This window comes from Taudactylus pleione, unplaced genomic scaffold (assembly GCF_031769625.1).
Source record: "Taudactylus pleione unplaced genomic scaffold, aTauple2 ptg000205l, whole genome shotgun sequence".
In the NCBI taxonomy this organism is placed as follows: domain Eukaryota; kingdom Metazoa; phylum Chordata; class Amphibia; order Anura; family Myobatrachidae; genus Taudactylus; species Taudactylus pleione.
In genome coordinates this window covers 6,910,791-6,936,155 of record NW_028284607.1, presented here as the reverse complement: position 1 = coordinate 6,936,155, position 25,365 = coordinate 6,910,791, and the positions used below count along the sequence as shown (strand labels likewise).

At 42.8% G+C, this 25,365-nt stretch overlaps 2 protein-coding genes across 8 annotated transcripts in view; one reads left to right on the top strand and one right to left on the bottom strand.

Moving 5' to 3' along the window:
- Positions 1-298: 298 nt before the first annotated feature.
- EIF4ENIF1 (eukaryotic translation initiation factor 4E nuclear import factor 1) lies at positions 299-25,041 on the bottom strand. Of its 6 annotated transcripts, none has more exons than XM_088477897.1 (20): positions 24,857-25,041; positions 23,943-24,061; positions 21,673-21,746; positions 21,419-21,546; positions 20,828-21,120; positions 20,519-20,720; positions 19,142-19,308; positions 18,442-18,489; positions 18,223-18,358; positions 17,343-17,519; positions 10,340-10,572; positions 9,796-9,870; positions 9,109-9,286; positions 8,892-8,959; positions 4,697-4,833; positions 4,505-4,592; positions 2,252-2,375; positions 1,801-2,127; positions 1,461-1,613; positions 299-1,015 (listed from the first exon to the last, which is right to left on the bottom strand). In XM_088477897.1, exons 2-20 carry the CDS (start codon positions 24,030-24,032, stop codon positions 807-809), a joined length of 2,907 nt encoding a protein of 968 aa, XP_088334023.1. In that variant the 5' UTR covers positions 24,033-24,061; positions 24,857-25,041; the 3' UTR covers positions 299-806. The 6 variants fall into 6 exon arrangements, with proteins under 6 accessions (XP_088334023.1, XP_088334024.1, XP_088334025.1 ...); XM_088477898.1 differs by lacking the exon at positions 24,857-25,041 and adding an exon at positions 24,745-24,766; XM_088477899.1 differs by lacking the exon at positions 24,857-25,041 and adding an exon at positions 24,664-24,684.
- The window catches only part of SFI1 (SFI1 centrin binding protein), an 82,565-nt gene continuing 82,060 nt past the window's right edge, over positions 24,861-25,365 (top strand). The window contains exon 1 of one of the 2 annotated variants that reach the window (XM_088477896.1): positions 24,861-25,078. The gene's annotated coding sequence lies outside the window, so the exon portion shown is untranslated. Of the gene's footprint in view, positions 25,129-25,365 lie in introns of both variants that reach the window. The other variant, XM_088477895.1, reaches the window with a different exon arrangement.

Here is a 25,365-nt window from a genome sequence, read left to right as displayed (position 1 = left end):
AGCCTAGACGTGGAGGGGCACAGGGGACAGTTAAGTGGCAGATCTGGCGTATTTTTTTGTTGCTCCATTGCAAACGCAATATTTAAATGGGATAGAACAAAAATAAATTCTAGGTCTCCGCCTAGTTTGTAGGTGTGCTAGTTAGCCTGCTGGCAGAGCTTACCAACGTTTTCTCTTACAGTAGTCTCCTATAGCAACTCAGGAGCACATTAGTTTAATTAATGGGTCCAGACCTTGTCACAGTAACCATTAATAAAACTATGCACCACAGAAGTAAAAATTATCCAAAAACTCACTATTGGCATATGCAGATTTAATTGAAAGAAAAGACATGTACAAATTAAAGGGAGAGCTCAGACTTTGTAAGTGACAAAACAGATTAAGCTTTCTCATCTGTACAGCTAGTCAAACAAGAAAAAAACAAATATGTCTAAATGTGAATATATACACAAAACAAAAAACCTTTTTACAAGTCTGTACACAAAGTTCATCACCTGGCAGAGTTCTCCATTCCCCCTCAGCACACTGCTAAGTCAAAAGGAAAAAAAATAAAATAATGTGCCCCTTCCCAAAATAGGCTTCCTGGAAAACGAGACGATTCCTCCTTTACCAGACAGTCTGCATTGGTATTAAGCAGATAAGGGAATGCAGACCACTTCCTTTGCAGCTTCAGTGTACCCTGTACATTGTAGCCAAATTTAAACAAAAACAGAGTTGATTAGTTGGGTCTTATAATTAAAGACACCAGTCATCCTCTGCCTGGAACAGATCAGACTGTACACCATGATTAGTTACTCAGTTCTGCTTCATTGTCTGTATTCAAGTTCATCCACACTGATCACTTTAGCAGGCATAGAAGGGAGTGGCTGCTGAAGAACGTCAGATCCAAACCACTTGGCCAATCCCACAGGGGAAGTACTCCTTTGAAGACGATGATCCATCATGTTTAGATTGGACCGACTTGACAAGCCTTGTGAAGGTGCATGAATGCTGGAGAAGCTTTGGGTGCCAGATCCTGGGAGAATAATTTTAGGTTATAATCTGTGAATTAAATTAATAATTCCCAGACGATCTTTCCCCCTCCCCTCCTTTTTTTTGTTTTGTTCAATTTTCTATATTATTTACTATTATTTTTTATCAACAATAAATATAAATGTAATATGTCTCATACGTAATAAATGGTCTTTTTCATATCAATAAATATGTTATTGTATCAATGTTCCAATGTTATAACATGTATAACTAAAATGTTTGAAAACCCAAATAAAAACATATTTGAAAAAAAAATTAATTAATTCCAAGCCCCAACCACAGTCATTTAAGCTGCCCCCCTTTCAATAGAATAGTATACACTGCTCAGCTTTCAAAAAGGCTTAAAAAAAACACAACAAAACAAACAGACTAGGTGCCGATGTTTTATACATGGAGATTTTAGTAAATACCAACAAAGTCCCTCTTACCTGATCGTTGCATCATTGCAAGTTGGAGGGGGTTTGTAGGGTGTTGGTTGAGAAGAGGGTGCCCTGTAGGTGCTAATGGATAGAAAGGCTGTCCTAGGACAGATGGTGGTAGAGTATGCAGTGCTGGCAGGTCAATACCGGATGGGAGTAGTCCTTCGAGGAAAAGGAACAAAATTAAAACAATATTACCAAACTTGAGCAAATGTAGACTGGTGCACAGATAGTTTTACAAGGGAATTATTTTGCAGACAATACAAGCTGATAAATTTAGAAGGCATTAGTTTCTGCATTAGCTGTCACTAGCTATAACCAAAGTGAATACAGAATTTAGTGCACTGACCTGCCTGCAGAAGGGAGAGGTGTTGTGGAGGAACACCCTGTGCCAACATCTTCTGTACCAACCCTGGATGTAGCTGGTGCGATGGTCGAACTACTGGCACCACAGGTACCTGATGGAGAGGGCGTAGAAACGAAGCTCCAGACACTGGAGATACCAAAGTAGGAGTTTGCCTTCCTGTAGATTTTGTACGATAGTCCTGGTCTTTGGTGTAGCGATGGGTTAGAGGTGGGGTACACCCAGAGCGTTGAGCTGCTGGAAACCTTGCTCCCAACACCGGAGATGTGCCTTGGACACCGTTGTCAGGTATGGGACTAATTAAGGCGCCATCTGTCACCAGGAAACAAAGTTTAAAGTGGGCAGGAGAAAGGGCGCGCAAGGCAGGAAAGCAGAGAGCCATGTGAACACCTAAATCAATATGCAGTAACCCCACCTCGATACCAAGACGCATTACCTTCCTGCACTCTGCGCAAGTCTTCTTTCCCATAGGATCTTCCTATAGAAGTCTCGTCTTTGCTCTTCTCTTTACTTTCATACATTTTACGGATCACTGAGGTAGGTGTAAAGGATGGGGACAGCTGTAAAGAGAGTGGTAAATGAGAACAGCCATATCCTCATGACACCCCATAAATGCAAGCTTTATTTTCTAACAATATTCTCACTTCAACTCATCACCCCAAACCTGTAACCATTTCTCCACCACTAGTCTCCCCCCTCCCATTCTGAATTCCTGACCACACTCCCAATTTCCCACCATCCCCCAAATAAATTCATTTTCCTCCTTACACCCTGTGAAACCACGAGGTGCGATTAAAGCATGATGGCACTTTTAGTCCAGCGCCCCTTTTTGTGTACCCTGAACTGTCATTGTCGTGATGCTTTTCAGTTTCTAGTTATTGATTAAGGTTAATTTATGGCAGGAGTGGGGAACCTCCGGCCCGTGGGCCGTATACTGCCCGCAAGGTGAAATCATCCGGCCTGGCTGGCTGTCAGCGGCAGAATCAGCGTAGTGTAGCGGCTGTCAGCTGCGGCAGGTAGCGCAGCGGGAGAGCGGGGATGTCAGGATTGTCATGGGCGGCTGGTAGCCAATGACAGCCCTGACACACCCCTTCTCCCCGCTGCGCTATCAGCAGCGGCAGGTAGTGCAGCGGTGGAGGGTGTCAGGGCTGTTATCGGGCAGACTAGTGCAAGGGCTCTCTATCAGGGCAGTCATTGAGTGGCATGCAGGGCTCTCTCCCCGAAAGCGGCGACAGGCAGCGCACAAGGGGGGGGGGGGGCGGGGGGCTGCCATTGAGCTGGTTAGTGCAGGGGCGTGCAGGGTCTCACCCTAACAGCGCGGGCAAGCAGGCAGTGGTGGCACAGCAGGGGGTTCTGTACAGTCAGTGCTGTCAACAGGCTGGTTAGGACTGAGAGGACCCCAGGGCTGCCTTATCAATCTGCCTGTCACACATCCATAGGGACTGCCCCTCCAGACTGCCTGGCAACATACCAAAGAGAAGCCGTTACTTACAGCCATCGCATTAAGGGTGCGTTAATAACGTTTTTAGCCAAATATAGGAGGCAAATTTTAAGTTAATAATTTTGTATGGCCCCCGAATGATTTTCTAAAAGTCAAAATGGCCCTAGGCAGAAAAAAGGTTCCCCACCCCTGATTTATGGTGTGGGTATTTATGTTAATTGTTCTAGAAGTTAAACAAGTTACTCCTAAATGTTGCCAGGTGGTGTGTATATTCAGATATAAACTAAAGGAAAGCAATGGTGTGCTGGTGCCCTGGGTTGGACTCCTAGGCACCTGCTCCACAGGCAGCCAACACTCACCAACCGCCATGGCAGGAAGACAGAGTTAAGGCATAATTTTTCCCACCTATCACAATCTATTGCCCTTAATCCGTCCACCACTAGCTCCAACACAGTGGGAATATTTAAGGGGATATAATCTAGGTCAGTGTTGGCTAACCTTGACACTCCAGCTGTCGTGGAACTATATATCCCAGCATGACCTGCCACAGTTTTAGCATGCCCTAATAGCAAAACTGTAGCAGTGCATGCTGGGTTATGTAGTTCCATAACAGCTGGAGTGTCAAGGTTAGCCAACACTGATCTAGGTTTCCAACTGCATTGGTGAGTTCATGGATTGGTGATTAGAAAGTACACTTCCATCACTTGTGTACACTGTGCCTGCAAAGAAGCGCATCTGTCTGAGGAGAAAATAATAAAAATATAAAATATAAAATATATATATATATATATATATATATATATTACACACACACACACTCACTTGTCTGTATTGCCATCTATAGAACAAACTGCATTTTGATAACCTTCTCCTGCTTAGGCTATTTAAAACTCACTAGGACGCACCCCCCCTAAACTAACACCCAATTGTTTATTTTCCCCTTCCATCACAATTTGGTATTAGGGACATGAGTTTTCTTCTACTTCAGATCATTAACAGACTGAAGACGAGTAGCATGGTGAGGACATCCCCAAAATCACTCACAGCCAGTAACGAAAAAAAAAAAAAAAAAAAAAAAAACACCCCAAAAGTTAGTGCCATCCCATCTACCCACTGCTTTTACATAAAGCAACAAGCGGGAGGGCTGTGTACAAGATTTTTTTTTTTTCCCCTGTGAGAAGTTCATTTGGTTCACTTTTATAGAGCCATTTCCAGCACAGGGCAGTACACCCTTTATTTGGTGCTTACCATACTAGTAACAGGTGCACCCGGTCCGGGAGATGCAGATGACCCTCGTAGGCTGCCTACTGGGGATTTATTCATCCTCTGCGGTTGCCTGGGAGTAGAACTGAACAGTTAAGTCAAACATACCACAACATAGCATGACATCCACAACTTCAGCACAGTGACTAATGTTTCCAACCTTCTAATAACACCGACCTGTGACGGAAACCATCCCTGCTTTTGTCCATCTGCATTTTTCCATAAACTGGGTGATAGTAATTTGAAGCTGGGAAAGCAAGATCATGTGGTACCAAACCTTCTAACACAGCTTGTTGCATCTCCAGAGGACTAACCTTTTAAAAGTAACCAAAATAAAACATAAGCCAAACATACATTGCAGTACTTCCACACACAGAGTCTAATCATACCATTACAGATGTAGTTTGAGCTTTCATTACATTCTTTATACATATTGTGAGGGTGGGTTGGAGTGTATACATAATTTGCTGCCTTCATATAGTTTCACAAAAGAGGACATGCAAGGGAGCATCCTTATCCCACATGAGGTCTCTAATGCATAGATTAGAGATCCAAAAGTGGGATCTGGATGCTTTGTTCTTGGAGAACTTTAAGGGTCTAGAATAGTATTCCTTGAAACCTTTTTAGCATGTGGGAATATGGGGAAACATACCCTGGTATCTGCCCACCATACCTTCTGAAACAGTCCTAGCAGATTAGTGACAGGAGGTAAGAGTGCTACCAACACCAGAGGTAGGCATATCCAGGTGCTGAGCAGACTACAGTCATGTTTACAGAAGGAGTGAAAAGCATTTGAACCAGATCTGATTGTTTTGGATGCTATTCTTGGAGAAAAGAGTACTCTTCTCCCCATGACCTGGTTAGTTCCCCCCCCCCCCCACTCCCTCTCCTGACATAAGATCTGTTGACTAATCTTATGTCAGGAGGGTGCTAGAGGACTGCTGCATTAGCCGACAGCCAAGCAAACATCTACACTTCTTTAGGTTTGGCACACGGGACTGTATTGTATATGCATTTGGAAATCAGTCCAATCATTAATCTCAATAAAAAGTACAGTTTTAGGTAGCAACAAGAGTATACAATTATAGTACTAGCATATGGTATATAGAGACTAGTCTAAACAGATTATAGAAAATACTCAGTATGTAAATACAAGGCGCCAGACCAAGTTTGTAACTTCCAATTATTAAAGCATGCTTTGCAATTTACTTTATTTTCCTTTCATACATAAAGCAATAAGTTATACGGTTTGGTAGATGCAAGGTTTAGGAACAATTATGAAAATTACATACATCTCAAGATTAGACATAAAATGTCAAACAAGAATGCAGTTGATTAAAATACCACAAGCTGTACCACAAAAACAAAGCTTCAGGGTATACCGGAACACAACACGCACAAGGTAGAATTACATGTTTACACTGAACTCCTCCCCAGGTACATACCAAGTACAGAGATTGGCAGATCATGCAAGATGCAGCTAGAACACCGTAATGAGATATAATAAATATCTGCTAGCCATCAGACCTCGACCAAAGTGGCTAACTACACAGAGAACCAGGCCAGTTTTCATCTAGAACAGAATAGGATTTTCAGGAAATATGTTGCCATGGGTGCTAGTGACTGCACACCAGGGTATGAAATCACATACCATCTCACCAGTGCCATCTGAATGTGTCTAAGATAGGTCAACTCCAACAACATGTTACATGCAAGATACCAGACTAGAATTGGAAACTTTCTAATATACCTTCTTGGGACAGTGTTTCACATACACCATGTTCTCAGCAGAGCTTGGAACATCACAAAAGCCATCATGTCAATTAACTAGATTGTCTTATATTTTTAAAATCCAAACTACTGGCCAATGGAGCGCTTGAATAAATATATTCTAATTGACAGGACAAGATCAAGCGGCTGCAGTCCTTAGAGGGGAGTTGCCAAATCATAAAAAAATAAAATAAAAGTCCAGCTCCTTATATTGCTCTATTTTTCTATGCTGATTAATTATAGACTAAATTGTTTGCTACTGGGAGCTACACTAACAAAGGCTGTTTACAAACTCCAAGTTCTATGCTGGTTTATTATTGCTGCAACTAGTGACATTCATTGTTTCTGTAAGTCCTATTTAATGCAGTCGTATGTGGCGTGACTATTATAGACTCGAGTGTATATGTACCAACTGTAATGCTCTAAGATGAATGCAGTATGATGTAAATGCAAACCATATTTATTTACTTCAGTTTAGGGTATTTTGTTTTTGAACAAGCTCTGCCTGATCTGCTTGCTTTGAATTTTTCAAAAAGTCCTCCTAATAGAGCGTTAAAAGCGCCGGGAATAAAAATAGATGGTAACAATTCCATCTATCATGCAATAAGTTTAATACTGAAAACCTACACAATATAATTAAAGACTTCTCCAGAGACAGATTACTACAACAGGGGACCAACATTGCAAATTAAGGCCAGATAAGCAGTATTACAGGTTGAGTTTCCCATATCCAAAATGCTTGGGACCAGAGGTATTTTTGATATCGGAATATTCTGTATTTTGGAATAATTGTATGCCATATTGAAACGTCTTAGGAATGGGGCCCAAATATACACACAGAATGCATTTACGTATTATACACACAGCCTGCAGGTCATTTTATACAATAGTTTCAAGAATTTTGTGGCTCAAACAAAGTGTTTACATAAATTAATTTCATTTATGTTTTATACACCTTATACACAGCCGATAGGTAATTTTATACTTTATTTTTAATAATATTGTGCCTTAAACAAAGTTCGTGTACATTGAACCATCAAAAAAACAAAAGATTTCACTCAGTCATGCTAAAAAAATTCAGTATTTTGGAATATTTGGATATAGGAGACTCAACCTGTACTATAAGGTTTACCCTGTAGATGTTAAAATGCCTCCAGTGCTATGGTGAGTGGTCACCCACATGTAGTAGCAATAGCATACCAGGTACTGAGGTGTGCAGGGATACATACATACAGTTGCCTGTATAGGGATTTATGACTCCTTACAAAAGCCAGGCACTCATGCATATTTCTATGCATGAAAAGGTTCACCTGTTAAAAAAAAAAAAAAAACTCCATAGCAAGGTACACCAAAGCAATATCAGTCTTTGGAAATAAACACTAAGTTAAAGTACAGTGTCCTCCCCAGAAAAGTTTTCCAGCCGGGTGGCATCAAGAAGAAGCCGGGTAAGGGCCTTCGCAATAAAGTTTTAAACCCTGACAATCAAACTTCGATTAACATTTCATATATTAATTCTCTTCTTAGAGGCCCAGTCCTCTGCAGCTTTTTCATAATCAGTCTGTAGGATCTGGTCCCTCTAGTGAAATCAGCATCAGGTTATTTAGTGCTGGCACCACAGATTTTTTTTTTTTTTTTTTTTAAATACAGCTCCCAGATACTGTGCCCACATAAATGTTTTTATTCCAAACACCTGATCTACTGTTAAGACTAATGATTGGCTGAATGGCTTGAATTGCATATTTTTACATGGCAGGGATGCAGACCTAAAAGTACATGAGAAGAGGCCAAACTCCCCCAGGCACGTGCAAGGAGAACCTCCAACCGTGGGTCATCCTGCCCGCAGGCTCCCCTGGGATTCATGCACTGCTGTTTGCAGTGTTGTAGGAACAGCGCAGGAGGTACACAGTGCCAAGGGGAGGAACACATGAGGCTTTACTTCAAATCAGAGGAGTTAGTGTCCGGGGTGGGCAGATGACTGAGTTAGTGACAGTGCCTAGTGCGATGTTGGTGACTGGTCTGTGGTGCCCTGCTCAGTGTAGCGCAGTAAGCAGCTGCGTACCCGGTTTAATGGCAGGGCTGGCCCTGGTGCAGCTAGTAGTCACAGCCAGTGTTCGTGGCAACAAGCACACTAAGGGTGACGAGTAACAGGGGACATGGCGCATTGGGGCAGGGGAGGGGAGTGCCGGGTGGTAGCAGTTTCTTGCCGGGTGGTGCGCCCGCAAAAAACAGCCTGGGGAGATCACTGAAGTAATTTCAAACTAAATAAAAAAAATAAAAATAAATTTAGACAAAATGTAGTGCATCCAGTAATCATACCCCTTCTGATGACCATGGGAAATACTGCTAATATTGTATAAGACACAAGCTTCAACCAAATGCCATGCTTTCCATCTTTCAATACTAAAATGTATTGTTTTGCATTTCTAGCTTCAGCTGATATTTTCAGAATATTCTCTTCTATTTCTGAAGGTGGAAGACCCCAGCAGAATCATGAAAGGCCTCTGCTTGCTGCGTAGCCATTTCTGCATTTCTTCATTGGAGAACAAGTTCCCAAGACAACATAGAAGTGGAAACGGGAGTAGTAAATAGCTCGAAGTTCTACCTGTGCCATGAGTGGGCTGTCAGCCTTGGGAACTGCAGTGCGAAACTGCTCAGGACCTGCAGAAAATCCTGTCCATGTAAAAAAAACAAACAAACAAAAAAAAAACACACGTAATGAACACCTTGGAAACCTACACAATAAGCAAAACAGGACACGAAAGGCACCATTTGGAATGTATAACCTTTGACACATGCACCAATAGAAATAAAAGCGTCACCTAGGGGAGAAGGTATTCGAGCTCGTATGTAATCTGCAGAGGAGGCACGCGTGGGGAACACCGGTGGTATTTGAGGAGAGGGAGTCCGTTGCCTTAGCAGGGATGTTGTAGGGTGGAGCGTTCCCATAACATTGTTCAGCACATTAGAGGGATCAGAAATAGGAGGGCCAAGGAGCTCCTATGTTACAGCAGTGAAACATTTAAAATTGTAGAATTACAAGGATAAACTTAAATGCAAATAAATGTACACTGGTCCAGATTCAGAGACGACGCAAATGCCATAGCAGCTGTGTTCTCTCACGGATCGCAATTGCAAAAATATGCTAATGACATTCGCCATCCAGTTCTTCGACACCACGAAAGCATCTCGCTTCCGGTGCTCGTGCACAAAACCGGAAATAAGTGCAGAAAGCAGGCTGATGGCCGCCATAAGTCTAAGCGGTCGCAGACCTAGCTGGTGTCCAGACACGCAGAGGGCTCTCCTACTGTGAGCAACAATGCAGTGGTCAATTTATACCCCAGTTACTTTCCCCCAAAGGCTGACTGTCACCCACTTTGCAAGTGCGGCCTACACGCATGTGCAACGGCGAATAAACCCTCAGTCTGCGTAAATAACGGCATTGCATCCATTTCTGAATCAGGCCCACTGTCCAGAAACAGTTTGCTCACGGAAGTCTGAATTCATACCTGCAGAATGTTCCGCTGGAGAGTAGAGGGGCCTGTGACATCAGAGGAGGACATCAAATGGCCATCTAGGGTTCGCTATAGGATTAAGGAATTTATTAACTTGCTAGATAAATTCTAAAGCAGATTATAGTGAACACCTACACCCCAGGTGACATTCCTCTAACAAGTGAGCACACAGGTAAACCAGGCATGATATGTCACATTAATGGGAGAAACAGTCAGAATCAAGCTTAGGAAGCAATTATGTAACAATCATAAAGCCGTAAAGTACAACAAAAAGCAGAACACAAGTCAGGCGGAATAAAGCACATTAATAAATCCAAGTAATAACACTACCGTGCACAAAGATCTCCCATAAGTAAACATACTAAAAGTATCAAAGCAAGAGGCACAAAATGAAGAACTAGATCATGAAATACATATTCTGAGATGCAAAGAGAGAAGGTTGGTCTGATGCTGGGTGTACATGGAGGATATGGTTTCTTCTCCTGTACACACAAATGCCTGGTCTGAACACCTTTTCTTATCTCACAGTAGTACTTACATTCACTTTAGGTTGAAAAGGCAGCGTCCCACTTGCCTTCATGCTGCTTACAAGTTTGTTAAAAGCAGACATGTCACCATCTCTGTGTGGTTTCCTTGGCCCAGCCATTGCTGTTAATGCCTCCTCCAACTGCTCAGCCATAAACGGGGTGGCAATCTTCCCCTCTTGCTCAACTCTCAATCCCTTCAATCCAGCTTCAACTTCTTCTACTGACAAGGCCACTCCAGAATGTGCTGCATCAGAGACAAAACAGTAGTTTGTGATTACGGATATACATTTCCCCAGAGTACACTGCATGACAGAGAAGGGTAGAGCTACCGGTAATAGGCACTGCTTTATCAGACCTAGGGCCGGATAAAAGATGAAGTCGTGGCCGGCGAAATGTTTGCCGCTGCAATCTTTTTGCCCCATTTGCCTGTTTTTACGCAAAGTTATTGCGTACTTTCACAATGCACGTTCCAGCTATCTGCCCGAATTACAAAACCGGTGAAAAACGCAGGTGCGCGAAACTAAAAAGGAGTGCTTATTTTGGAAAGGTGTACCCCATAAAAAGCCTAACTGACCCTAGAAATCAATATGAGTATTAATAGACCTAACAAAAGTGTTTTAGCTTCTCAAATTGAACCAAAGGGCTTTTATTTGCATAAGTGTGGATAAATGATAAAAAGCAATTTGTGAAAAATTATTTTTGCAGTTAAATTGGGGGTTCATTTAAATAGGTATTAGTATATTTGTGTGTCTATCAAGTGCATTATTAAAAAAAAAAAAAAAAAAAAATCAGCTCCTGTCATTTATCAAACAGCCTGTAAAACTGCAGCTAGCCACTGATTGGTTGGTACCTTCGCTCCCTCCAAGCTTTGAAAAATCTCCAAAGGCCTTTGAAGATGGGATTTAAGAGGACTTCAATATGGCAAACATAGGAATCACAGGCACACAGGATTTTGCGAGAAAAATTGCCCAATATAACAGATTTAAGGTGCTTATTCCTCAATGCTGAGGAACACTGCCATGGGATGAAGGTAAGAGGAGAAAAGAAAAGAAGAAAAAAAAAAACACGACACTTTCTAAATTATTGGAATACGATCTTAGCTTGTCAGGCAACACTGAACTTGCTTGTAGACTGAGCCTTTATTAAAAAGGTGTTAACTACATAAATTAATTGCCCTTTATAATTTTGTTCATCATAGCTATAGTCTCAAGAGCTGCAAGTTGTTGCACTTTACCTAGGATGGAAATTACAGACTTCTCTAATCTTTTACACTTTAACTGTGAGAGACAGAATCAGAACAAAAAAATTCCAGAAATCACATTGTATGATTTTTAAACAATTCTTATGGAAAATATTTGGACACCTACCAACCAGCAAGAATTCTGGCTCTCTCAGACCTGTTACTACTTCTTTAGGAAGCTCATCTATCCTCCGCTTGTTACCTGTATTAATGGCACCTGTTTGACTGTTTGTGGGTGTGGACAGGTGTCTTTTATACAGTTAGCCAGTTCAGACTGCAACCTCTCCATCATGGCCAAGACCAGAGAGCTGTCTAAGGACACCAGGGACAAAATTGTAGACCTGCACAAGGCTGGGATGAGCTACTCGACAATAGGCAAGCAGCTTGGTGAGAAGAGATCAACTGTTGGCGCAATTATTAAAAAAAATGGAAGAAATACAAGATCACTGACATCTCCCTCGACCAGGGGCTCCATGCAAGATCTCACCTTGTGGGGTATCAATCTTGAGAACGGTGAGGGATCAGCTCAGAACTACACGGGGGGACATGGTCAATGACCTCAAGAGAGCTGGGACCACAGTCACAAAGGTTACCATTAGTAACACACTAAGTCGTCATGGATTCAAATCCTGCAGCACCCTAAAGGTCCCCCTGCTTAAGCCAGCACATATCCAGGCCCGTCTAAAGTTTGCCCGTGACCATCTGGATGATGCAGAGGAGGATTGGGAGAATGTCATGTGGTCAGATGAGACCAAAATAGAATTTTGGTATAAACTCCACACACCGTGTTTGGAGGGAGAAGAATGAGGAGTGGCATCCCAAAAACACCATACCCACTGTGAAGCATGGGGGTGGAAACATCATGCTTTGGGGATGCTTTTCTGCAAAGGGGACAGGACAACTGATCCTGATTACGGAGAGGATGAATGCAGCCATGTATCGTGACATTTTGGGGAAAAACCTCCTTCCCTCAGTAAGAGCATTGAGGATGCTACATGGCTGGGTCTTCCAACATGACAATGACCCCAAACACACCACCTGGGCAACTAAGGAGTGGCTCCGTAAGAAGCATTTCAAGGTCCTGGATTGGCCTAGTCAGTCTCCAGGCCTCAACCCAATAGAAAATCTGTGGAGGTAGTTGATAGTCCATGTTGCCCGGCGACAGACCCAAAACACGACACATCTAGAGAAGATCTGCATTGAAGAGTGGGCCAATATACCTGCTGCAGTGTGTGCAAACCTGGTCAAGAACTACAGGAAACGTTTGACCTCCAATTGCCAACCGAGGTTACTTTATAAAGTATTGAGTTAAACTTTGATTGTATATTCTTTCGGGGGGAAAAAAAAAATATTTGGACAAATGGTTTCAAAAATCATACAATGTGATTTCTGGAATTTTTTGTTCTGATCCTGTCTCAGTTGAAGTGTACCTATGATGGAAATTACAGACCTCTCATCTTTTAAAGTGCAAAAACTTGCACAAATCGGTGGCTGTCCAAATACTTTTTTGCCCCACTAAAATAAAAAAAATATATAATATAATATAATTAGATAGATCGATATATCAAACATATACATACTTTTATTTCTTGATGGTTTTATGTTAAGTGAAAATGGACAATTTTGGAGAAGCAAAAATAAATAAATAAAATAAATAAAAAACCAGTCCTGTAAAATGCTCCTTTACACCAAAGGGAACATTAGTGAGAAAGGAAGTCAAAGGATAAAGCACTTTAATGTACAACAGCCTCATACCACCTTAAAATTACAGTATTTGGAAAAAAAAGGGTACACATTGATCAGTCTTATGATAGTTCCTGAGATCGAAACAGACCTGAATATTTTGTGCAAATCGTATAGCATGCACAACAGACTGCAGTGATGCAATGAATGACACCACGCTGCTAAATGCAACATAGAACAAAATAACTAGCAGTTGTACAGCTGGCACAAAATATTGTTCCATTGCTGGGTACACATCGTATAGTGTGTACCCAGCTTAACCAATGCCTTATCCTTTCAACCATAAACTAAGATTGTGTGTACAGGTAACAATGGTGCAGTGATGGTATAGTATGTGTTAGAAGTAGAACAACTATGCATCTTTAATCTTAGGATATATATATTTGCCAGTCTGTATACATAAAGTTCTATTGATTGAGGTGCTGAGCAAAATTAGTTTTACCTCAATTTGACAGGCACTGATCACCAGAATACCATGGTTCATTTACTAGCTGACCATTTAAAAAAAAATAAATAAAAAATATTGGTCACCTAAAGTATAGGTGATGTTCGAGATGAGGGGTACAAACTGCAAGATGTAGACGAGTATCTATAGCCTATTCTCCCTTTGTGCAATCAATCCACAAGACACTTATGGCTTTGATTTTTGGACCACAGACTAAAACCATAGTCAGGCATCACTACTTAGAAATGGATTCTACAAACCTTGAAGAATTGAAATTGCTTGAATTAAAGCGCATACAACCTACATCCAATGTTTGTGACATTAAAAAAAACAAAAATAGAACTTCACACTAAAAACACGTGGATGGTCTAAGACAACAGCGCAAAATTTTGTAATGGAGACTTAGGGCCATATTCAAACAGCAGCGAAAAGTGCCGTTTTGGACTTTTCGCCTGGTTTCAACTTCTCTCCGTATTCAATTACAGGTGTTTTCCCCTAAGCGAAAGAACTTTTTTTTTTTTTTTTTATGTATAGGCAGGTGAATTGGAAGTGCAAAATCACTATTTTATGGGGCAAATGTGGGGATTTGGTCCAGAACCCTTTGGACATCCCCCTAATGACTAAGCAGTTAAAAAAAGAAGAAAGGATGGGACAGGCGTTTCTGGGATTGCATGAGGCTGCAGCAGGTGTATTTAAGAAATTTTAAATCTTCACTTTAGCAGGGGTGGGGAACCTTTTTTCTGCCGAGGGCCATTTTGATAGAGATCTCTATCTATATCATTCGTGGGCCCAGTCCAGGCCATGCAACATCACATGAGGGTGGTGCCACAACCATCAGTGATTACAGCAATGCCAGGAGCATCCCGAGGGTGCTCTGGGGAGCTATAAGGGTAGCGCGGTGTGACTGTCTGAAGTGTCCCAAGGACACTCCAGATGGCACTGTTGCATAGATTCTGGCTGCAGGGTGCCAATCTTTCCTATACATGCCATTCTAGGCACCCTGCTAGCCAGATGATGCTAGCAGAAAAAAGCTTGAGGGTCATACCAAATGATTCCGAGGGCCTTATAAGGCCCCTGGGCCAGAGGTTCCCCATCCCTGCTTTAGAGAATTCAAAATATGCCAGTACACATTTTCATTTAGCCCAAATTTGACCTCTGTACTTATTACCCCCTCCGAAAATTGCTATCATTTTTCTGCACCTACGCATATAAATACCCAAATTCTGACACTAAGGGCGGAATTCGATTACACGGTACGGATTTCCCGTCTGAAGTGACAGGAGATCGCCGGCCGCTATTCAATTGATGTCGTTTTCGCACTGATCGCGCCCATAGAGGTCAGGTTTAGCCGCATAAAGCAGCTAAACCCGACCAAAGTGCTGGGCGCGACTGCTTGGGCGCCCAAACAGGTCACTTTTCGCACATTTAAGCTCTCATCCCCATGGGGCTGCGAGCTGAAATGTAGCGCTGGCAGCTGATCGCGCCCGACAGGAGCAAGAAATTGAATAGCTCCGTCGGGCACGATAGGGGCTGGAACCAATTGAATCCCGCCCTAAGAACAAACATTTATTAGTGCCATTAGAACACTTCTATATTGCTTTCTAATGCTAGTGCAGCTTTTTCAGGGGTACAGACGGATTTCCACAAAATCTTAGGGACTTGCCAGTTTTGCTTTCCGACTATTTCGCCCATTTGCCTTTTCGCGTCTTTTGGAATTGAATACGGAGATAGCGGGAGCGCGCAGGGAAAAAATATCTCATAAAAACAAGCGACGGCTGCGAAAACATCGTGGCTCGTCTTTTCGCAGCTAATAGAATTTGGCCCTTACTATCAAACATCTGCCTTCTCCATTGTAAAAGGCTAGCTGCTTCACACATTATATGCATTTGTTAGTGTATTACATAAACTTCTGTTATGAAATCTACTATATATCTCAGGATCTCAGAACATTAATATTGCCCTAAATATGCCATCATTAAGTGCAAATGTTCCCAAACTGGGTGCATCGGCACTCTTAGGACTGGGCCACCTCAGCACCAATCAAATTAATTGGTCCAGCATGTTTTAGGCTGAGCAGCACACTGCCTGTTAGGTTAGATGCATTTGTGTGGCCATTTATACAGGCTGCACTACAGGTGGCTGTGCTGTCCAGCCCCTTCTCAAACTCCCCTCCATTATCCATCCATCCTGTTAATCTCCCAACTGCGGTGATCCTTCTGAGGAAACTGACAAGTCAAAGAAACTTATGAAGTTTTGCGCAGGTCAAGTACTTCTCAAAACAAAAACTCTTTAAAAGTGTCTCTGCATTGCTAGAACTGAATTCTATACGCTGAGCTGAAATGACTCAAACTACTGAAGCTATACCAGCATGTAGAACGTAACTGTTAAAGTACATGAGCCTACTTAACGTCAGATGTGCATACAGTTCTTTGGAACCACTATCTACTGCAGATCTTAGCAGCACTTCAATGGAGGAGACTAATACATCATATGGAGAGAGACATTTTGCGCTTACGGATTCAGTATGATTTACCGCTGGCCCTGGCCGCCCGAAAAGGATGAAAATCCCGATCGTCCCAAGGTAAGTATTCACTAACCTATTCTCCCCCATAAACCTCCCTTAGGGGTGCCTAAACCTAGCCCCCCTTCCCCTAGCCTAAACCAAAGTCCCTGGGCCCAACCCCAACCTCCCCCGGGGTGCCTAATCCCAAGTGCCCCCTGAACACCTCTCCCAGCCCCCCCGCGGCTGTCCGTGCCCGGCCTACCTTCGATCAGTAAGCCGGGTGTTGGTCTCCCAGTGTAGGGAAAATGACAGGCGTCAGGATTTCGACGCCTGTCATTTCACCCTTGCAGGGATTATACAGTCGGGAAGCCGGCGTTTGGTATTTCGTCCATCGGCTTCCCGACTGTTTCCCGAGCTTACATAAGCTTAAAGCAAGAAGCACTTGTTTTACAAAAGCAGTTTACGCCTTTTGTCCATTTTATTGAGGTTACAGTAAAAAGCTTTCAAATATCTATTTAAACAGTATTGCAGCAATTTGCCGTTACAAGCCACATTGATCTTTAACTTTTTTTTTTAAATTTTAGCAATTAGCTGATCAACTCTTTTTCCATTCACGATCAATCATTTTGTATTCTGTTTCCATATAACTTGGAGATCTTACCCACACAAAAGGAATAGGTTACACATAAATAACACTCACTGCCTATTTAATAAGATTGATGTTAACATGAGAAATTTGGCCTGAACCTGAAGAGAAAAACCCTGCAGTCAAGTGGTTTAAGCTTAAAAGCTGCTTCTGTTGTTAGCAGCCAGGAACATAGGCTCCAGTACATCACTGCAAAGTTAAAAACTTAGATATCTATCAAAGTGAGGCACTGGATGGATATTATAGTCTACAGAAATTGTGTCAAGATTATAATAACCTGGATATGATCAATAAGGCAAGTAACTGGAGGGGATACAGGAACACAAACTTAGGAAAACTAGTTGTACTGCTGTGCATCGCAGTCTAATGCCATGACATTTAAATTTGATAGAAAAAGACAGGTGGGAACCTGTACTCCCATACCAACCCCAACTTACTGCTCTCCCGTAGCTTCTCCTTATTCGCTGTTAAGCTAGATAACAGCGGCTTCAAGTCCACTTTGGCCTTGTGCAACATCTCCAAAATGTCAACTTTGTCAGCATGGTCTTCAAATTGAATAGGTGCAAAATAGTTTCCAGAGTTTTGTCCGAGTGTGGGAATCACTTGGTCCAAGCCTGGAGACAATAGCAAGTAATGCATAGTAGCTGCACACCATTTCTTAATCAGCATTCTGATCCACTCCAACAGCAAAAAACACACAATTATCAGAGTTTCCACTCAACTGTACAGAGACAGTGCTCTGCATTTGACAGTAGCACCAGAATCCAGAATCCAAAGTAGACTCAAATATCCATGCAGTGTATAAGAGGACAGCCAATTATTTACAAGGTTACCACAACACCCCTTCCCCCTTTCATCAAAAATTCCTCACTAGCAGAGTATTTCTGACTGGTACATAGCATCTTCACATCAGTGGGGATTGGCAGTGCAAACACTGGGTATGATGGGGCAAACATTTGCAGAGTAATACATATGCCCAGTTAACTGTCTAAGTGACCATTACTACAGAGCTTACAAGTCTGTCATTCTAGCAGTGTAAACTTAGAGATAAGATGTGGACCATGTTTGCAGAACCAAAACGAATACACTGCTTTTACAGACTTGGATTAGCTGGCTCTGCTTTCTGCACTTACTTCCTGCTCGACATGCCAGGCTACAATGTAGAGTCTTTGCACAGAAACAGAAGCACTACAAGTAAAAGGTTTGTGCACTTTATATTATAAAAGACAAGCTAAATGGGTAAGACAGATTCAACTTCAAAATTTCAGCTTTAAGGGTAGAAATTAACTATCCATAGAACAAACTGCTCATGTTTACCTGCCAATCTTTCTAGCTCCTCGTGTGGTGTAGACCTTAAACTACTAGATCGACTTTCAGAGTGGCTGTGATTGGAGAACCATTTTCTGAATCTGCTGGAAGACACTGATCCCTCCCCTAGCACATCCTCGATCATCTGCAGGAAGAACACATGTAACATTAGACTTACAGGTGCCACAGAGGTTCCTGGAGAGTAGGGACTACAAGGGAGCTACTTACTTGTAGGAGATGGGAATGCTCTGTGGCTGCGGAATATCTGCTGTGAACCTGAAGTCCAGTTTGAGTTACAATGCCACATCACACAACAGATACTTAACATGAAAGCAAGTTTGGTAGATCACAAAAGCCATGACACATACTCTTACTGCAACCAGCACATTAGAGATCGCTTATTGTAACACAAAATGAGTGGAGAAGCAATTCTCTCCATCACAAGAGTACCACCAAGTTTGTCCAATACCAGAAGAAACAAGACAATCAATCATATTAAAGAACACAAATCGCCAGATGAAAAGCACAGATTACAAAAATCGGTTTAAGGGCGGGGGAGAGGGGAAATGCAATAATCCTATGACCATCTAAAAGAAAACATTAAATTGATTAATTCATGACAACTACTGCAGTTCAATATCTATTGGAAACAATGTGTGAGGGCACAGTTCATGAGATATCAAGCCAGGTAAAAACAATTCCCACACCAACCATCAATGTGCACAACAGTGACAACCCACCACAAGTGCAAACAAAAATATGAAGAGAGATCCCCTGGAAGCACCTCTGCTCACATGCCGTGCCATTGCAATGTACATAGCTGCAAGTTAGAATCCCCCTGTTTAACCCCCATAGGCAGGCAAGGCTACAGTAAGAAGAGATGGTGCTTCCATGGATGCCAGGTGCAACCATATCCCACAGGACTCACCGAAGCCAGGCCAGGCACACTCTTGTCCAGGTTAAAGAACTCATTGAAGTCAAACTCCCCTGGCGTTGGTCCTGGCAGAACAGCCTCTTGAGGCACTTCCTGGTCAGCTGCATGTTCTGGAGGAAGAGCAGCTTCTTCCTCTGGGACACGGCCATTGCACTCAAACACTACACAATAAAGCAGAAATTGTGTACATAAGAAATAATCCACACCAAACATTAGCTATTGATGCACTTATCGTTACTGGAAAAAAATGCAAAGACTATTATAGACTATCGAGTACTACAGATCAGCAGACTGCCGAGTCGCACACCAACACAATCAGGTTAGCATCTTTAGCCGCAGTTGTATCCACAACTTCATGCCAATGCTAGTATAAGACCTTGCCCTGAAGTACAATCGTAAGCCCGAATGTGCAAGGTCTGGGACACACACTTTGAATGACTGAAGTTACAATCACAGGACCAATTGGGATTTGCAACATCATCTCCTTTAGCACATAGCCTCCAGTGTACATGATTAAGCCTCCCAAGTCTAAAACCACTCCCATAACAACCCTTGAGGTGGAAGATCTTTGTGCTTCTGTTTAGCTACCTCACAGTTCGTTATCGCTCAATAGACTGCAGCCAGCACAGTTTATAAGCAGTGGTAAGCATGCACTGTGCAACTTTAGTGATATTGGCACAGTCTAGGGAAAAAAAAAAAAAGCCAAATTATGTGAACCTCAGCATTGTAGCCAACTCATTCAGGCCCCATGAGTGTATTGAGAAGGTTTTAAAGGAATCTTTTTCACCACGTGTTCTGCCTGTGCTCAGCTACAGCTAATAAAAAGGGAGGTATCCTCATAAAATGAACAGCGTAAAAGCTTTGGCAGTCTACTTGCTATGAGAATGACAGTAGTAGCAAACCTTTTTTTTTTTCTTGCACAACTCTAACTCCTGATTAACACGTTACTCAAATAGTAATTACATATAGGTTATACAGCCTTTTAAAATCACATTAGACAGGTTCTAAAGCATCTACAGATGTGTCCTCATATGCCTGGCCTCAAAACGCCAAAGAGGTCAAAAATGGATGTGATAATCTGCTTCACGAGACTGAACTGATTCATTTGATATGTGACATTTGTCTGTGTAACTGAATCTGTATAAAAAGCACAACATTTTGGCATGGAAAAAAGCCACAGATGCTGCATCGTAGCACTTAGTTTACAGATTCTCATATTCTGGTGAAATATACACTAGGCGCAAGCAGAGTCAGACGAGACCTTGCGCGCCAAGAAAGGCTGTTTGTCCTGACTGCAGCAATAGTGTATGAGGACACATCTGTAATAAAAACAAGATACCGGCATTATCCAGCAACAGCTCAACAATTTACCTTCTTTCACAAATGATGGTCGTTTCCGTGTTCGCTTTCTCCCCTTCTGATCCTCCTCCAATATTTTATCGTCAAAGCCAGTTAGTTCTATGGTCTCCGACTGGCTAGTGGGGCCACCGGAAAACCACTCTGGCTCCTCCTCTGTGTAAGAATCATTTCTCCTGCGCTCACCAAAGACTCTCTTACTGTCACCATATTCTCTCTAATATAGAACAAGTACATTGTAGTGTGACTAGAAAGCTACAACTCAGAGATAGCTCAACACTAAACAGCCAATTATTGTAGCACATAAAGATAAAATGCTCTCACCCTGAAGCGCTTGTCCTTGTACTCCTTTTCCCGTTCTCTGCCCTCACGAGGTTCTCTTAGGTCTTTTTCTCCTCCTCGCATATCACGATCAAATGCTCTAGCAGCAATGATTCTACCGCTGCCAATTCTGCGTCCACCGATGAGGCGCAAGCTCTCATTTTCCTTGTTATCTAGAGGGCTTCCAGCACGACGAGAGCCGACAGCAGCCGTTACATGGCACCCACCACCAAAGCTTCGCCTCTGTGGGCTGAGAACAACATCAAGGTCATCTTCCTTAACACGCTCCCTCGGATCTACATAAGAAATAAACAGAGATAAGGGGGTCGTATATATGTTGTTGCAAAATAGAAGTGTAGAATATTCAAGAAAACCCAAACAGATTTTGATGCCACAACTTACAATTGCCATTACGAGAACACAAATGTTCAATAGCATTAGTACATATAACGCCTCCTAAAGGCTACCAATTTTTAGCCGAAACTAGAATCATGATACACGTTTTCATAAAACTGAAAAAGTCCAAACCATAATAAAAAAAACAAAACAAAAAAAAAAAAAAAACACACACAACAAACATGCCCTACTTCTTACCAGCTATCCTACGCTTTAGAGATGTTCTTTCTATATCAGCTTCTTTTCTTAGTGCATCAACAGGAGAACTGCGTCCTGAGTTAGGGTACAGAGATGCATGCCACTTCTCGGGGTCCCAGACACCATCACTGTATATTATATGTATCGGGGGGGGGGGGGGGGGGGGACGCGGGATTTGGAGAATATATATTAAAAAAGTCACACCAAAACAATCAGAGCAACTAACAACAAGATACCTGGACACTGCATAATACCTGTCATATTTATCCAGTAGGCAAGACGGCCTCTGTCTGGAGTGTGGTAGCTCTTTAATATCGAGAAGTTCTTCCTGTTAAAGGGGATTAAGAGTTATGGTATAAGGGCAAATCACACTGTATACAAGAACATAGGTAGTATAGAGGAGGGAAACAAGAAAAAAAAAAAAATTTATATATCTCTATCATCATTTTATTCGTGGGTATGGACCAGCACTCCCTGTCAGGGGGTAAAGGCTGGGTGCTCTAGAAATATGTACTATACAGTCAGAAAGAACTGTGGCACTCCAAAATATTTCAAAACAATGTAAAGTGTATTGGCTGAAACGGCTAACGTTTCAGAGCTGAAATGCTCTTTTTTCAAGGCTGCCACATACTACTTTTGCGGTATTTAACAAGCAAGAATATGCAATACAAGTCTTACCTTATGTAGATCGTCTAGATCACTAAGCTGCAGCAGACCGGGGTGGCGCGGGAACACGCAAACTCGCGTCCCGTCGCACTGACGTCATAGATCAGCAGCCGAGGTTGCCGAGCAACCGGCCTTACACTGACCGCGTCTCCCCAGTCTGCTAAGCAGGCCAGAGAGAAATGCACTGTTTCAACATCGTTCTATGATAACTAATACACAAGTCAATAGAAGGCAGCAGTGGTAAAATTCCATACAGGGATAAGGTCACTGCAAACACTGCTGATAGTTAGAGGATAGGGGGCAGGGAAGGAACTTGAGAGTCTAGAGGTTAAATCAAGGCAAAAATCAATGCCATGCAGCACCAATGTCCTACTGATGAATAGGGAATATAATAATCTGAATACCAGCAATAATTGAAAAGGGGGCAGGCTAGATAGTTACTGGCACAGAACTACGGGAGGAGAATAGGGTGAGCTGCACAGTGCTGATGTCCTGCAAGTAACTAATCGTCCAAATGTCTATGGCTGGTATTCAATTCACAATGTAGTGCTTTAATGCATGATAGGGTTCCAATTTATTTTCTCGTTTAGACCACGAGGCTGAATAGTGTTGAACTGATGAATCCATCTGGTGTCCAGTTTCAGTAACTTCTTTTCCGTCTCCTCCACATAGTGATAGAGGAATGTGGTCAATGTCTATATGTTTAAGATTCTACTTGGTGCCCTAGTTCAAAGAAGTGCCAGGCCACCGGTTGTTCTGAGGTTATTATTATTATTATTATTATCCTTTATTTATATGGCGCCACAAAGGTTCCGCAGCGCCTTACACAGTACATAAATGAGCACACAAGAAAAACAGTTAATAGTAATACAAAACAATGCAGGACAAGGACAAGGTTATAAACTCAGCTGCAAAACACAAGCAGCAGGACATGAGCAACCAGGTGGTAGGTGCCATTGTAGGGAGTTAGGAGTAAATTATACTATAAGTAGGGGGAGGAGAAGCACTTGAGGATGAGGGCCCTGCTCGTGAGAGCTTACATTCTAAAGGGGAAGGGCAGACAGACAGGGGCGACACAGAGGGGTAGATAGTGAAGAAGGAGCATGGAGCAGTGGGTTAGGATATGTGCTGCGGAATGTGTGTGTATAAGACGACCTGATGTTATGTAAAAATTAAGTCCTTCATACATCTATCTCTATGATAGAAAATAGATTGTTTGTGTTATTTACATGAGAGATGTACAAAGTAAAGTAGAAGCACTTTAATTTGTGTGTTACATTTTAGCATCTATATACAGCCTGACAAGAAATGCAGCTATTATGGGACTGTCCCGCCATCCTAATACAGTAGTGACTACTTTAGTTCCAGCTGCTGGGTGCTATGCCATGCTCCTGTGAGTGGGTGCATCTCACATGCTAGACCCACTCACAAATGGTTTTACGATTATGTGCAAATTTGATTGCCGATCGGTGTAATACCATTCTTTCCCACATCGTACGGATTGTTTTGCCCACATAATAATATCCGCAGTGACATGTAATAAAGTAAATTACGTATGAAGATAGGCAATTGAGTACAAATCGAATGTTGTAACTTATATTTGTGGGGATGTTTCACCAACGTCCCGGTGATCATGTGTTGGGAAGTTGTGTAGCAAAAAATATATAAGTTTGCTTGATTAACACAAACGTGCGAAATCCCTTGCTCCCAGTATATTTGGGGTCCCTCATTACACAGTGATATTTTGTGCAGTACCTGCACTAGTCACATAAGCATCTTACCATTTACAACCAGATAAGTTAGGCATAAAAGTAGGGAATTGCAAACACTCCAGTTGTGCAATGATTTGATTCAATACCTTAGAGTATTGGTGATGAGATAGACTCTGAGGGGCCTTCCTGATGTCACCGAAAGGGTCTCTGCTGTCGGAGTCCTCTTTGTGATCCATCCCAACAAGCACAGATAGCCACTATACACCTAGAAAAATAAGTGAGCACAATGTTGATGTACATTCTCCCACTGAGAATTAGCGTGCCACCACCAGTACTCCCAGTGGGACAACCTTGACACATTTATATACACAGTTTGTCAACAGTCTGGAAAACTTGCAATTGCTCATTCTGCTTCTGATGAATAGTAAATATCAGTACACCTGACAGCCACAGTCCATGGGCTGTAAGGTTCATACACCTGCACTAACCTACACAGTAGCTGTCAGATAAAGGTTACCAGCTACAGGACTAGTCTCCCAGCATCTCTCCAACATGCACATTCCTCCATAGTCACAGCAGCCTCCTACACAAAGGCAGCCTGGCCCTTCCCCGGGAGACCTGCAACAGTAGCCGGGATATTACAGCGACAGCTGCCCCCTGTGCTGTAACCAGCGGTGACCCCAGAGCAGACCCGGCCGCACTTCCCCCGACTCACAGTCACCGGCAGGGAGGGGAACTTGCCGTGCACCGTACAGAGAGCTCAGTGCACCGGCGGCAGCCTAGGGGCCGCTCCGCTCACGCAGGAAACCGGCACGGTCGCCCGGACACCCGGCTTCCTGCCCAGCGCATCGCTCCCGCTGGACGTACCGGCGGCCGTGGAGCTGCCTGGGGCCTGCCGAGACTACGGCCAATCATTCCGCACCTGCCCTGCTATCACCCCGGTCTTACCTGAGCACACACCCACTCTCTCCCGGTTCCCCTCCCTCTAATACCCTCCCGCCGCGTCCACACGCCACTTACGCACAGCACGCAACGCACGCACACAGCGCAAGGTACGTACCGGCCCCGCGGCTCCCGTCACTGCGCCGGACCGCTCTCCGCTGGGAGCTTCGGGGCCACCGCGCTTGTTCTCCTCACGCCGGTGTCTACTCTGATGTGAGGCTCCCGGTCAATTCAGGCACCGAAAGACACCTACGTCAAGAGGACCCCGGACGTCTCTAGCGTCACGTCACCTGACGTCACAAAGGGGCGTATCACTCAGACATTTAACCCTTAACAGGAAGTAGGTACCGGTCACGTGACAGTGATGATGTCACACCCACAAAAGTGAAAGTGAGTTGACCAGACATGACTGTGTGTGCTGTCATACAGGATATATATATATGGGACCCCAATATATACACAAAATGCATATATGTGTTATATGCACCTTATACACATAGCCTGCAGCTCATTTTATACAATATTTTCAATAATTTTGTGGCTCAAGCAAAGTTTGTGTACAGTACATACATGAAATAAATTTATGTTTCATTTACACACTATACACACAGCCTGAAGGTAATTTTA

What these genes read in the sequence shown, in the direction of transcription:
- EIF4ENIF1 (XM_088477897.1), bottom strand. Translation starts at nt 24,032, where the DNA reads ATGGATCACAAAGAGGACTCCGACAGCAGAGACCCTTTCGGTGACATC. An exon ending in GTGTGCCTGGCCTGGCTTCG is followed by an intron (nt 18,490 to 19,141) that starts GTGAGTCCTGTG and finishes ACTGGACTTCAG; the next exon opens with GTTCACAGCAGATATTCCGC. An exon ending in CCTCTCCCTTCTGCAGGCAG is followed by an intron (nt 1,614 to 1,800) that starts GTCAGTGCACTA and finishes TTTTCCTCGAAG; the next exon opens with GACTACTCCCATCCGGTATT.